General features: G+C 44.7%; 1 protein-coding gene and 1 long non-coding RNA gene across 5 annotated transcripts in view; one reads left to right on the top strand and one right to left on the bottom strand.

Annotated features, from left to right (window-relative positions):
* The first annotated feature begins 725 nt into the window (after positions 1 to 725).
* On the top strand, positions 726 to 3,584 carry LOC309542990. Its single transcript, XR_014224492.1, has 2 exons — positions 726 to 3,300; positions 3,345 to 3,584. It is a non-coding gene; the product is annotated as an uncharacterized lncRNA (long non-coding RNA).
* Positions 3,585 to 5,508: 1,924 nt separating this feature from the next.
* The window catches only part of SYT7 (synaptotagmin 7), a 232,915-nt gene continuing 222,679 nt past the window's right edge, over positions 5,509 to 15,744 (bottom strand). For all 4 annotated transcript variants that reach the window (XM_082220936.1, XM_082220939.1, XM_082220937.1 and 1 more), the window contains one exon: positions 5,509 to 8,074. In XM_082220936.1, the coding sequence (XP_082077062.1) occupies positions 7,970 to 8,074 (105 nt within the window). In that variant the 3' untranslated portion in view covers positions 5,509 to 7,969. The remainder of the gene's footprint in view (positions 8,075 to 15,744) is intronic.

The following is a 15,744-nucleotide window of genomic DNA, read 5'->3' as shown; positions in this document are numbered from 1 at the left end:
TCACCTTCAAGGCTACTGAGCTGTGTTCTGCTTGGCAAGTTAAAAGTTGTGCACAACTAATATAGATTTTTTTTCAACCCGTTTTTCAAGAACGAGGAGTGAATTTCTCAGGATTACTCAGCTGCCTAAAATGCCAAGTAAGCTTTTGCTGCTATGGAAAGCCAGTCATCCAACCATCTTATCTGCTATTATGGTCATTGTGTGACTTCCTCCCCCATTAATAAAACACTTGCCACCCATAATTGTCAGTGTCCTGTTTCCACTGCTGTTTATACTTTCCAGTGATAATCACAGTGCAGAATCTGTAATGTCACCAAGGATCTGTAATGTCATGACGAACTAGATAATGACGCTTGTGAGCTTCTCGTGATGTGGAAGATCCAAATTCAGTTTGTTGTGATTTGTACAGCCCTGCAATTTGTGACTATTTGGGGCAAGCCAAGTGTACATGAAAACACCAGCAACTCCCAACTGCTTTGTGAATTTTAGACTGGGACAGAGGAGGATTTTGTTCCCGATAAAAGCACTTTAGCGCTTCAATCCAAGAAAGGGAATAATGGTTTGTGATTTTGATGGCCTTTTTCTCACACTAAATAACAAAGCACAAAAACTGATGCCCTTTTGTGGATCGCCTGTTAAAACCTTTACAAAAGATGGCATCAAAATTAAATTGGGCACAATTCACTAACAGTAGAAGAATCATAGAATCATAGAATCATAGAAGTCATTAATAAATAATAAACATTATTAATAAATAGCTTGATGGACTTAACAATTATTTTACTGAAGACTTATTAGGAAGCAGCTGAGAAAAAGGTTCTCGCATTGTCTTGGAACAGAGAGCTGATAAAATACTGAAATAGGATGTCATGTATTTCCCAGTTTGCTTTGGCATTAAAAACCCCATTGTTTCTGATATCCCACTATTATAATTATTATATTTTTGCATCTGATTGGCTGACAGCTGTACAAGAGGGGGCACAAAAATAAAAAAGCAGGCCCCTCTCATTTCAATACAATTTGGTTTTATTTCTCCATTAAGACATTACCTATTAAACAAACGTCAATTGCTAAATCATGTCTCACTCTCTCTCCTTCTGCCCTCTTCCTCAACAGTGGGATAATAAAGAAACATATAAAAACCTCCTTGGGGCTCTTTGATTTTTAAAAAGCCTGCCCAGCTGAGTGGATGCCAAGAAATGCCATGAGGGGAAAAGAAGACAAAAGAAAGCCAAACCCCAACTCATTTTCTATAAGAGCCCTGATTCCCCCCAAACTTTCCCCCAACTAACTGGGGTTTTTCTCCTATTCCTGCAAGCCTCCTTTATTTTCAGCAGTGTATTGTTACATGTATAAAAATGTGCCTACCAGAAATATCATTTAGGCATCTGTACATCATATAGAAAAAAAATACTGTAACACACTGACTAACTCAACAAAATAAAACACCCTTAAATTCCACCCCCCCCAACTATTATACATATTATTACAGTCAACCTGCTCAAGGATAGCCTGAGAGAACAGACCCATTGGTTAACTGCTTGGAGGAAGAAGCTGAATGCCCTGTTTTATTTGATTTTAAGTGCTGGAAGTTTGGCTCACACTCCACAGGATTAATGACCCAGGACAGAAGGAAGGTATTGAATGCCCTATTTGAGCTTTCCTCTGTACAATGGCCTGGCTGGGCGAGGACAAAGCTCTGGAGGAGGAAGGAGCTTTCATAATCTATCCACTGGTGGACAGATCCCTCCTATTCGACTCAAGTAGTATTCAGTGGCAATGTGCTGCCTAAAAAGATGGCTGCGTAAAAGGAAAGAGCTTCAACTAGGCAGGGTTGTGAAGTTCATTATCTGGAGGGCTCGTGGCAAGGGAAGAGCTCGTGAAGACTTTTCGGTAGAACTGAAGGTCAGAAGAGGAGGGGAAATTGGTAAGTCAGTCTGTAGCATAACAGTTGAGGATCTGAGCAATTGGAGGAGAGTGAAAGAAGGTGGGCAGAGTGTGTGGGTTGGATTCAAGTCCCTATTCAAAGTAGACTCCTTGAACTCAATAAGCCCATGTTATCCTTGTCTCTTAACATCAGGCCTATTCTGCACAGGACCAGCATTGAATACCATGCAAGGAGCATACAGGGCAATAGTGGGAAGCTGGGGTATGTGAGAATTGATGTGAAGGGGCAGCAGAGCATGATAGGTTTTAGGTTGGAGGCATGGACATCTCATCCCAGTTTTCCAACCAAATATTAGTATGCAAGTGCTACTCATGTCACTGCAATTTTGCATAAAATCCACATTTGGGGGCCTGGCTTATGCCACAGCTGCTATTCCATAGCTTGGGAACCCCAAGAATCCTGCTATCCATTTGCCCACCTGTGTTTGCATTTTCTAGGGGTCCTGCCAATCCAAATGGCCTCTATCCACTCCACTGCCTTTCTACTGCCATCCAGTAATCACTTGGAGAATGCACAATTTAGTTTTGGTGGCAAAATAGTCCAGAGCTCCTGACAGTATCAGTCATCCTGAAACATTCCTGTCACTTTGCATGTAAGAGTGTTGCGCTGGCTGTTAAACCAGCAGTCAATTGGGTCTTTTATCACTCACGTTGAGCCAGTGATAGCCCAGTGATGCAGTGTTAATAGAACATGAGTGCCACCTAGTGGGTACTTTTAAGCATGCTTGCATCTTCCTGGCTTTTATTTCTCATCTGCCATGGTACTTGGAGCAGAAGGCTTTACATTATGATTGCTGTCGGTGACAGTCAGCCTCATATATATCATCTCAAGGCTTAGGAGTTCATATCAGATGGGCAATTTTGTGGACTGGGAAACTGCAGCCACCCAACAATCTCTCATTGGGAACTAGATGGAATGATAGCTACCTTTGTGCTAAGCAAGGGATAAGTGAAAGGCCTGTGACCTGGACAGCCAGAGCAAAAAACGAAATAATGCTTGGCTGGTGAAGAGCCCACTTGGCCCTCACGTTGGAAGCAAATAGGGTTGTATCCAGTGCTCATTCTATGCAGAGTAGCCCCACTGAAGTTAATTGGGCTTAAGTTAGCCATGTCCATTAATTTCAATTGATCTATTCTGAGTAGAAATAACACTGGAAACAAGTCAAAATCCTCTGGAAGCAGCTGACAAAACTGACAAGGCCAGAGGAAGAAAAATATCATTAGGACTCTATCCCAGCAGCATTGATAGAACCTCTTGCATGCAGAGATGGCTTAAGAAATGTTGTCGCTAGGGGCAGAGAATCCAAATGTTACCACCCCTCGTAGTAAAAATACAGTACAGTGGTACCTCGGGTTACAAACCCTTCGGGTTACAAACTCCGCTAACCCGGAAGTAGTTGCTCCAGGTTGCGAACTTTGCCCCAGGATAAGAATGAAAATCATGCGGCGGTGGCAGCAGGCCCCATTAGTGAAAGCGCGCCTCAGGTTAAGAACGGTTTCGGGTTAAGAACGGACCTCCAGAATGAATTAAATTCATAACCCGAGGTACCACTGTATTATATTATGTAGCACTTCATATAATATTAGAATAGAATTGTATTAAACAACAGTTTCTCCCTGCCTTTAAGGACTGTGTCTTTCAAATAAGTTAATAGGAGTAATTTTGAGTCTAGCTGAACAGGTTGTTTCAACATGCTTCTTATATTAGATACCATTTCCTGCTGGTATTGTTTTTGCTTCAGGGCAGTTCCACAAATAGTGGAAATTATATGCTGTAACTGAGCTGCATTTCCAACAGTCATCATTACTGGTATCATAAATTCTAGCTATTCTAAGTGGGGTTAAATGCCACATTGACCGTAATTCCTCTGAATTGCCTATATATTTCTGGGTGTCTCTTGAGATAGTTACCCCAATCACTGCTTCCCATAACACAATCTATCTTCTCCCATATGAGTAATCATTCGATATATATGAGGTCTTTTCATTTCCATATTCATTTTTCAAAGTTATCTGCCTAAATCTATAAATTCTCAGCTGATTGTTTAAGAAGAATGTGAAAATATCTATATCCACATGAATCCTGTTTTCCTTAAGCTGTCCCTCATTTCAGGCTTTCACTTGATTGTATGAGGCCAGAAAATGTCTCAGTTCCAGCTTTCTGTCAATTAGAGAACAGGCTCGCAATGCCATTTTTGTTAAAACTGTGGATGAAATAAAGTGGAGGCACCTGGGGAGATTGATGGGCAAAGCAGCAGAGATAAAGGAACTCAGAAATGTTTCTTACTACTTTGATGTTCAAATTGAGAGAGAAGAAGATGGCTCTCTAGAACAGTCTGCCAACCAAGGGAGCTGAACGCACACCTTTTGAGCATGGAAGTGTACCAAACATATCACACAAATCTGTGTTTGGCAGCATTGCCTATGCCTATGTACCCATGGAGAACAGGGACAAGTTAAGACTCTAGAGAGGAACAGGCAATTATGTTTGGATATGGTATTGGAGGCAGATATTACAAAGTGATGAACTTGAATACTGGAAAGGTCAGCACAAGACATGCGGTTCATTTTGATGAGCACAGGAAAGCTGACAAGAGATAGATTTTTCTGAGGAGTCAGAGGAAGAAACACAAGCCCACAAGTACTTTCCTCAATTGATGTCCAGATCTGTTTTCTACTGTCACACCACTTAGCACAAATGATGAGCAGCAAGGAGAAGCAGAGGAGTAGAGTCCAAGCAGCAGCGCTCCCACAGGGGAGGAGACTGATGATGAGATGCCTGCACTTGGTGATGAGGAAGATGAAGTGACTCCAGAGACAGAGGTCAGGTGCTCATTGAGACCCAAGAAAGCTATTCCAACTCTGCAACTGTCCTCCATCACAAGCCGGCATCACCCCATGAAACCTTCCACCTGGGAAGAGATGGAGCAGGTAGCAGCCGCTGAAGCCCGTCTATGGAAGGAAGGTGCATGGAGATGGATGCCCTGCACCAGAACCAAACCTGGACTTTAATCAAGATGCCCCCCAGGAAGAAGACAATTGGAAGCAAGTGGGTGTGCAAGGTAAAGCAGGGCACAGAACGGGAAGTTGAATGCTACAAAGCAAGACTTGTTACTCGCAAAAGTATGCAGAGGACTACAATGAGGTTTTTGCATCTGTAGTGAGATGCACCATTAGACTGCTTTTGAAGGTAGCAGCTTCTAAACAAATGGAGGTGAAACATATTAAAACTGGCCATTTTCCTACGTTGGAAGACAGAGCTGTTTATGTTACATGGCATGTCCTGCCCCCTTCGCAACTAGCTTGCTGCCTCTGGTATGGTGAAGGACACTGTCCAATCCCTGGTGCTGAATTAAGACTCAGCCGTGGCTAGAGGGAAGTCGAGGGATCTGAGTAACCCCAAAATGTGGGTTTAATATTGTGTGGAAATGTTTTATTTTCTATTTTCTTTTTTGTGGTTTATTCTTTTATACTTATGTGATGATAATGTTTAATTGTGAAATATATATGTGTGCATATATATATATATATATATATATATATATATATATATATACTCAGCCACTGGGCTAGCCAGCATCTGGATGTTGAATGCAGGGAGCTGCCATCTTGTCCTAAGCCTCAGGCAACAAAATGTCCTGCGCCAGCCCTGCACACAATCACCTAGGACACCTCAAAGCCAAAATGAATTGTCTTACGAGTGGTTTTTGCTCTGTCGAATAGCTGCTGCAAATATTTCAATATGTGTTCAGACTGAGGCTCCGTCTCCACAAAACCATTCTGCCTTATCTACCCCAGCATCATTTCCCCCTTGCAGCTTGAGCCTTGGAAATGGCAAATGGATTATATGAATGGTTTGTCACATTCACATCACTGCTCACCTCCTACGCACGGAGGGTCTGCAGCGTGGTGCAAGACTGACCTGCACACTCATACTGAATCATGCAGATGACCATCTTTGATGGCACATTCTAGCCTTTGGGGTGGGGAGAAGAAAAGCTGTGCAGAGTGCTTGTGAGAAGTGGCCTGGAGAACTGGCTTGACTTGCTTTCAGATTATTGCTTCTCCACAGGATGCAATGGGTTAGAACACGTGTCAATATATTCAAAAGATTAACCCAAAAGTGTTTCCCAAGTAACTGAAATAAAACATGTTGCCTTTAACACATTCAAAAAGGGTTGTGCAGATTAATCCTTGTTCTCTGTTTGCAGGAAAAATGTGGGAAGACTGAGATAAAGATCCACTGGAATCAGACACAAATCTTTCTTGTCAGTGCCCCTTAGTCCCTGCTCTCACCTATGAAGCCTTGAGAGGGTCTCTTTGCCATTTTGACCGAATGTCTGGGAGAGTTGACTTTTCCCTGCTCCCCTATCAGGCAATGAAGAATAAAAAGCAGAGAAGAGATGAAACATTTCATCAAAGACAAATAGAAACCCAAGATTTAAGTTGGAGTTACTGCGTGGACAAGCCAAGACTTTTAACTAGAGAGCTGGGTTGTTTTGCTATCATAAAGTCAATTCCTCAACGCCACTTCCGGGAAGTACTGGTTTCACTGAAAAATCACACCCTTCTACATCATGGGCACTAATCCTCTTGATGCAACCTATATTTGGGGTGTGTGAATGCAAATGAGAGAAGTCAGTTTCTAGGCAAACTCTTTTAACATAGCTGCAGAAGGGTACAGAAAGTGGGTGGCTAATTAACTAGAAATTGCACAGTTGTGTGTTTGCTGGTTTCCAAGGGAAGGGCTGCACACTGAGTGAAAACAAGCTTTGGAATCCAAGAGAGACGGTGGTGGGTTAGGGTGCATGTGGCTGGCTGAGTGGAGGAGAGAAAATGGGGAGGCATCATTAAAGTAGGATGGTTGCTTGGGGCCATTTGTGACAAGCACATTGGGATGTTGAGAGGGATCAGTTTGAATGGCCCCCGCCCTGACCCCCCCCCAAAAAAATTCAGGACTGCTCAGCATGTCTCCTTTGCCTCTGCCAAACAAAAGGGGCAGTTAAAAGCTAGGCTCTCCCAAATGTTACAACCACACACACTCTAGCTTGTGGCATGTGTTTCATGGCTTCCAGCATGGTTAAGAAATGGCCTCCTTTCCTCTCTGCTCTCAATCAAAGCTCCAAAATCTGTTGCTCCCCTCCTTTTCCACATGGCATAAGCTTCCCCTCAATTCCTGCTGGGCAGTGAATCAAGCCCCTCAGAGAAACAAATTGTCTAGGGCTGAGCGAGAGAAAGAGAACACAAGTGACACACGAATGCCCTGCACGCATAGTTACAACACACAACACACACACACACACACACACACACGGGGGCTAGGGGAGCTTCGTGGCTCCTCTCCCCTTTGCAGAGAGGCCTGGCTAGGAAAAGGTCTAGCCAGCATTATTATTTATATTATTCTTATTACTCTTACAAGTTTTATTGAATGATAACGAAACCACCTCATGGAAACAGAGCAAGGGATCTCCTTGCAGTGCCCCCTCTCAGGCCAGTGCAGCCGCTGGATGGGGTTAGCTTTCTTATGGCGGAGTAGGGCACCATCCCAATGGGCCTTTGGCTGGAAGAACTCATAGGAAGTCTTGTATGGCAGTAGCGGACCCCTCTCCTCCCATTGTGCCATTGCTACACTGTGAATCCAAACAAATCAGTGCTGAGGCCACCTTCAGCTGGAGGGCTGCTCTGCTCTGGTCTCTCTCTCTCTCTCTCTCTTTCTCTCTCTCCCTCTCGTTCTTTCTACGTAAGGAGTCTGATGGAAAGGCTAAAGCAGGAGGTTGGGTATTAATGGTGCTCCTTGTGATGCTCTGCGCTGCTGAGCCAGCACATTGGGCACTGATACCACTTTCCCAGAGTTTAGTACATGTTTCAGGTTCGCTCCCTTAGCCTGTGGTCATTCCCAAGCTTTTCCCCCCCTGGGGGAGACCAGGGTGCAGCCGTTGTGCATAAAGTAGTAGTGAGAGTGTGGCCAGTAAATGTTGACTTGGTGCACTGAAACCCAGAGCGAGTCCTCGGCTCCTGCCTCTCAGGCCTTCAGCTGGTGCCACTGTGCCACAGCCTGCCGGGGGTGTGAAATCATATCCTTCCAGTGCTTCACTTCGCCTGGGCCACTCTTCCATGACAGGTAGATCTAGGGGGGAGGAGGAAACAAATCACACAGGTCAGAAAGCAGGAGGAGGGACCTTCGTTCAAGACTTGTCTCCAATGAATGGAAACCTCCTGGTTGCAACTCCTCCATCAAATGCTGGTTCCACTTGACCCTCTGGTCCTTTATTTCCCTGCCCCCCCTTTTCGTTTCTCCTCTGCCCTTTTAAAGCTTTACCAGTCACAACTTCCCCTACCTCCACTTCAACCCTCATTCTTCCCACACCCTCCACATTCCTCCCTTGTCTGTCTTCCACATTTATCTTTGTTCAGCCTGCTCATTTACATCACATCCGATCCCTCCAACCTTAAGGGTTAAACTTGAGCGAGCATTTTTTTTTAATATGTGTCTATGGCCCATTCATATATAAATTGGGCGTGTATGTTCATTTTTTTTGCATCATCAAGGATGTATAGGTAAGGAGACCTGAACCCAGCAAGCACCTAACCATCTCAAGATCTGTCACTGCAGCTCCTAGCCCAGTTCCAGTGTTGGAAGTAAGCCAGGTGGAGGGGAATGCATCTGGGGCGATGGACCGTGGGGAGGTAAGAGTAGGAAGGTTTCAGCTGACATTAGCATTAGACCCTCACACATTGCTTTCTACATGAACAAACAGGGCTGCTCTTGCCACATTTTGCTTGGCCCTGTGTCCGACCTGGAGCTGTTTATATTGGCATACAAGGATTCCTAATGTAAAGGGGCACAATGCATGAAGAATGGAGGATAGACAATGAAGAGTGCAGAAGTCACCCAGACCACATGGGCTGCGTGGAGGTTTACATTTATAGCTACCCAGCAAGGGCTGATTCACTCAGGCATTTCCCTAGATGTTTTACTTTGTGTAATTGCCCTGTGATCATACTCAGCAGCAATTTCTATAATCACAGCTGCCATTTTTTGGACCATCCATGATCATAGAAATTGCTTGCTTGTGTGCATTGGTGCCATTTCACACATTTCCTTTCTTTGGTGTGCAGAAACATATTTGGGCGTGTTTGCATGAAGGAAAGTGGGGGTGGGGTGGGGGTGGGATGCCTGTATAAACGGCCTCTGTGATTCTTTGATATGCAATATTTCAATAGGAGACTCCATGCTTTATCACAGTATTGGTGGCTTGCCATGTATTTTGTGCTGGTGATGGTTGAGAAGGGTACACATCATCAGGGTGTTGCTGTGTACTTAAGGAACCTGGGGCACACACCCATGAAGCAAACACGTGCACTCTGATGTAACTGTCTAGATATCTCTGGGCAAAGTAAGGTGGTGGATAGCTAGGGATTCACCAGCACTGTGCGCCCAGCAGCCCTATAAGCAAAGTTTAAAAGGAAGAATTCAATTTCAACAACGGGAGGGAAAGGGATAGAAGAGCAGAGGCTCATTGTGAAAGATACAGGCAGAGGTGGCCCTACCATGAGGCAGAATGAGGCAGTTGCCTCAGGCAGCAGATACTGATGGGCGGGGAGGGTGCTGCATGTCCTGCCTTGCTGTAGTCTTATTGCGTTCAGGGGCAGTGGAAGGTGCTGTCCCTTAACCAGTGTCTCCTGGTCTGGTTGACTTTCGTACATGAAATGGGGAGAGGTGCCATCTTGCATTTTGCCTTAGGCAGCAAAATGTCTTGGGTTGGCTCTGAAGCCAGTGCTCCAGCCCCTACACATTACTCCCTTAGCACTGCTCTCTTTTCTCCACAGCTGTCACTATTGCTAGGAACAGGATCTGCCTCACACTAAACAACTGGATGATCCCTCTAGCCCTGGATTGCCACTGATCACTGTCGGTGGTTCTCAGGCCTGCTACTTGGAAACCTTTCCATTACTGGTGCTACTAGAGCCTGAATCCAAGGCCTCTGAAGTGCCTGAGAATGAAGGCTGAGAGAATGAAGGCATGCAAGGTACAGAGAACTGGGTGCTCAGAGGGCTGTAAAAGAAGACCTAACACAGGGGTGGGGATACCTGTAACCTTCCAGATGTTCTTAGACTACAGCTCCCATCACTGGTCATGCTGGTTGGGGCTAATGGGAGTCCAACAGCCTTTGGAGGGCCACAGGTTTTCCCACCCCATACCTATTGGTAGGACCACAGAGAACTGATGGGGAACCCCTGTTGAGAAGGCCAGACAGATACATCTGATATCCACTGGGTTTAAGGAGTGGCATGATTGACTGACTGACTGAACTTGTAGGCCATCCCCTCCTCACGTGCTGTGGGAAAGCCACAACAATGTAAAACTCAATAAACAATAAAATCAGCAAAAAAATAATAATTTAAAATGCCGCCATCTTGATCTGTTTAATATATCGCTCAATACACAGCCAAGTATATCTTGGGCACAAAATGGCTCATTCAGGGGAGAAAACCAATGAAAGTTTTTGCTAGCCAAAACTCAGAGGGGAGGGTGTCCCTTGGGATGCTCTTGCCAAGGAAGCCCTCTGGTGAGCCCACATGGCAGTGCCCTCAAAGCCTGGGCCAGATAATATGGGGAGAGATGCCCCTTTGAATACCCAGGCCCTAAGCCATTTAGGGCTTTGGACCTCAGTATTAACAGCTTGAATTTCACCCAGTGACAGGCAGCCAGTCCAGATCCTTGAGAACCAGGGTAATATGGCCTTGTGCAGATATGTCAGTTAGCACTCTGGCTGCCCTCTCTGGACCATCCTCAAGGACCATCCCCATACATAAAGGTAAAGGTAAAGGTACCCCTGCCTGTATGGGCCAGTCTTGCCAGACTCTAGGGTTGTGCGCTCATCTCACTCTAGAGGCCGGGAGCCAGCGCTGTCCGCAGACACTTCCAGGTCACGTGGCCAGCGTGACAAGCTGCATCTGGCGAGCCAGCACAGCACACGGAACGCCGTTTACCTTCCCGCTAGTAAGCGGTCCTTATTTGTCTACTTGCACCCGGGGGTGCTTTCGAACTGCTGGGACCAAACGACGGGAGCGCACCCCACCGCGGGGATTCGAACCGCCGACCTGACGATCGGCAAGTCCTAGGCGCTGAGGTTTTACCCACAGCGCCACCCGCGTCCCTTCCCCATACATAGCGCATTGCAATAATCCAGCTGGGAGGCTACTAACACATGGGTAGCTGTAACCAGGCTATCCATGTCCAGAAATGGCCGTAGATTGTTTTTAATAATGTTAACCTCCGGTGACACATTTCAGATAACAGTACAATCCATCTGACTGTGTAATGTAACCCAAGCAGCTACTGAATAGAAAAGCCCCCGTATTCCAACTTGGGCACGAGGTTTCCTGCAGAGAGAGCCATCTCCAGCCACTGACTCCCACTAAACTGCCTTGGGCTTTGCATCTGCCAGTGAGAAACTTACAGCACAGCCCTGTTTGATGGAGCTTTTCACCCACACCAGCTGCCACCCTTCATTCCTCTTCTGCTGAACAAATGTGTTGGAGGTGTCAAAATTAGTTATGTGGCAATGCAAACAAGTGTTAATCCCTCTGTGCAGCTCTGGTTATTTTTATCCCCTAGCTTTCTATATTGCTTCTATGGAGGATGCATGTGTCAGCTTCTCCCCCGCAATGACAGCCAAGTCTTGTCTTCCAGATCCACTAATGGAGCCTCCTGACTCTCACTCAAAAGAAATGTGACTTCATAACTTGATTGGAGGTTGTACAATAATGGCAATTATTCAATCACTCCTTATTATCACGTTGCAGCAGCAGAGGTTGAGGAGGGTGAGTAATTCTGAACTTTGGTCGGCAGTTGCCTGAAATTTCTTGGCAAGTTCTCTTCGAGCCGGTTCCACATTTCAGGGGTTGGGAACCCTTTTGACCCAGTAGGCCAGATTGTTATCTGTCCCCACCCCTGTGGTCCAGCTTTGACAGGTGGGCAGGACAAATTAGGACGTCAAATGGGTTGCCCCATTTGTCTAAGTCCCTTGTGCTGTGTTTTCCAAGTTTCCGATAGTCAGCTGGATGCCAGGTGCTTGGGAATTGTAGCACAGGCACTTTGCCAGCAAAGCGTTGAGTGTAAGGCTGGCAAAGTTGTTTTCTGCAGGAATTAGCTGTCTGATTGAGCTCCTCACAGGAATACATCCCCGTAAGACCTCAGGAGTGGGGCAGGTATATGAGTTATGGGGAAATGGCCTCAGGGGCCAAATTGGGACCTGTGCTGGGTCAGAGTTGGCCTGTCGACTGGAGGTTCTCCACCCCTGATGATTTTGCTTGGTGCTGTATTCCATTTAGTGAGCAATTGACTACATGATCTGCACAAACACCGCTTTCCTCTCTCCCGCAAGAAAGACAAGTAAGATGAAGTAATAGTGCCACTGTATTCTGCTCTGGTCAGACCTCACCTGGAGTACTGTGTCCAGTTCTGGGCACCACAGTTCAAGAAGGACACTGACAAACTGGAACGTGTCCAGAGGAGGGCCACCAAAATGGTCAAAGGCCTGGAAACGATGCCTTATGAGGAACGGCTAAGGGAGCTGGGCATGTTTAGCCTGGAGAAGAGGAGGTTAAGGGGTGATATGATAGCCATGTTCAAATATATAAAAGGATGTCACATAGAGGAGGGAGAAAGGTTGTTTTCTGCTGCTCCAGAGAAGCGGGCATGGAGCAATGGATCCAAACTACAAGAAAGAAGATTCCACCTAAACATTAGGAAGAACTTCCTGACAGTAAGAGCTGTTTGACAGTGGAATTTGCTGCCAAGGAGTGTGGTGGAGTCTCCTGCTTTGGAGGTCTTTAAGCAGAGGCTTGACAACCATATGTCAGGAGTGCTCTGATGGGTTTCCTGCTTGGCAGGGGGTTGGACTCGATGGCCCTTGTGGTCTATTCCAACTCTATGATTCTATGATTCTATGATTTAATTTCTATACTGCTGTGACCCCATCAGGTTCTGAGCTAAGCTTCTGCCTCCTCTCCTCTCTCCGCAGCTGCTATGTTTAGATTTCATATATATTTATATGTGCATGGGCATATCTATCTAGGCGGGGGGCATGAAGGTTATACGTTTTTGAAAAACAACTTATTTTCAGTATGTTAATCATTAGTAATTTACTATTGTCCTTTGAGATTTCTCAGGCATTCTAACTCATGGCAGCATAAGTTGGAAGAGAAGTATGCACACCATTGATTTTCTTCTAACTGTGGACAAAGCTCTCCAAACAGGAACAATCCATAAAAATTATGAATGGGCGGCAAGCTATTCTGCAGCATGGGCCCTGAGCATAAAAAGTGGCTGCTTTCATTCCTCAGGAAACTGAAGCACCAGGGCCCTGTTGTGGACTAACCTGGAGAACCTATGGAAAATCTGGTCGCTGAATGGGAGGCTTCTGAATTCTAAGAGATCTGGCTGAGCTTGCTTTTGCTAAACAATTTTGCTGTGTTAACATTTGCATCCTCTTGATGTTGGGTTCACATTATGCTGATTTTAATTTAATACACATTGCTTGTTTTAATACAGTGCTGCATTAGGGAATAATTGACTCTGCAGTGCGCACACATAATAACAAGATCACTGCATCAATTTGTCATCATTATATTAACAGAATTAGAATTATATATATTTAATGTAAATCAGATTTGGAACTGATTAATTTCTTTTAAAGTGCTGTGCATAATATTACACTTCTAAATAAAAGACCAGATCGCCAGCTGGCATGAATTTGTATTTCATATTCCCTAAAAATAATTGCGTCAACTGATATTCACCAAGGAAAAGCCAAATCACAAAGAACTGACCAAGCTGAATGAATCGGTGCAGAATGACATCTGGTAAAGCACTATGATGTGTAGTTTTCTAGTTGCTTCTCCAGACATCCAGCATGAAACTCATCCCATATTTACTGTGCCTTAATACAATTTTGTTTGTTATTATGATATGTACGGTATTTCTGTGTTTTTATATTGTAAACCATCATGGGATCCTTGGATGAAGGGTGGTGCAGAAATTCAATTAATAATAATAATAACTAACAACAACTAACTAATAACAACTAACTAATAAAAAAATTAGCAACAAGAAATTTAATTAATAATAATAATAGCTAACAACAACTAACTCACTACAACTAACAAATAATCACAACAATAACAACAAGAAATTTAATTAATGATAATAAGAACTAATAACTGCTAGAAGGGGACTGAAGCATGACAAGGCATGTGTGGGGTTATGTGGGTGTGTGGCAAAGGAATTACATGATGGTTTCACTGTGTGCCAAGTTCTGCATGGATCCACTCAAGACTGGCAAAGTGAAGTGGCTGCCTCAGGTAACAGATGTTTCTGGTGTGGGGAAGTGGCACCAATATGATGGAGGATGGACCTGTGTTTGTCATGTGACCTGTCCCTGCACCCACTAAGCTAGCTTGCTATTCTCTGGCTCATGTAAGATGCTGTTCACATCACCAGCGCAGAAGTAAGATACAACTGCCAGCCAGGTCAGCTTCTGAATATGAAACGGTGAAACATCAAATTTTATTTCCCCTCAGGTAGAAATTTTCTCGAGCTGGCCTTGGATCCACTCAGTCCACGTTCTCAACAAATCCATTTGAGGCAGAAGACACAACCCAAGGCCTTTCAATGCCACCACAGTGCACAACTCCAAAACAGGGTACTGATCTGGAACTTATCAGAAGGGCTCATTGAAGACTGGGCTTGGGCACTGCTTGATCAGGGCAACAATGGATTGTATTAAGTCTGATTCGGGCCTAAATTCTACCCTGACATCCAACAGAATTGTGTGATAAGCCTAACTGCAAGCTGATGAGAAATTTGTGAGTAGAATCATTGTTCACTGGCAGAACACAATGCATTGTATGTTCAAGGCCCGAGTTTCTACCCAAACACCTCAGGGAGTTGGTAATGTGAAATACCTCTTCCTGAGACCCTGGATACCTGTTGCCAGTCAGCCAACAGAGGGTGTGATGGGCTGAGTTAGCATAAGGCAGCTTAAGCTGTTCAGTGTGAGCCCATGCATATAAGAGAAGCAGGCCCAGAATTATGCACACAGCTCCAGCAAAGCCTTCAACTGACTAAGAATGGTAAGATTACCAGACCCAAGCCATTATGCATCCTCATTCATCTCTCTCTTCCAGAAGTTTCATTACAAGAACTGTTTCACTACTGCCAAAATACTACAGTGCTCTGCAGTTATCCAAGACTTTCATTTCATACCTCACTATAAATAGTGTTTCATTAGATTCAAGTTTATCCTAAGCAAGTTCTGTACTCCAGAGGGATGAAGATAGCAAAAATGTTTTGAAGGAAAGAAAGTTTGTGTATACGGAATAGAACTTGCTCCCTGTGCTAGTCTAATTGTTAATTCTGTTGGCATACATTTGGAGCTCAGCAGTTAAGGTGGAGGCCAGCTGCATCTTGAAAGTACCAAGCTGGAACATTTCCCCAAATTTAGGCTGCAATCCTATGCACACTCGCTTGGGAATGAGTCCCATTCAAGTCACTGGGACATGCATAGGACTGCACTATTAGAAGATATGTTAAGCTAGAACTGAATGCGCAGCAGAATAAACTTTTGTGCAACAGTACAATTAGAAAGACCTCTGTTGAAGAAGAAACGGATGCACAGACACAGGTTCAGTTCTAGATTTACATTAATCTGGCACCTCCAATCTACTTGCATTTGAATATTTGCCAGGGAACATGGGAACCTTCATTCATTTACCGTAATTTTCGCTCCA

This window comes from Podarcis vaucheri (assembly GCF_965113315.1).
Source record: "Podarcis vaucheri genome assembly, chromosome: 1".
Classification (NCBI taxonomy): domain Eukaryota; kingdom Metazoa; phylum Chordata; class Lepidosauria; order Squamata; family Lacertidae; genus Podarcis; species Podarcis vaucheri.
Note: the sequence above shows the minus strand (reverse complement) of the source record. Positions and strands in the feature narration are given on the sequence as shown.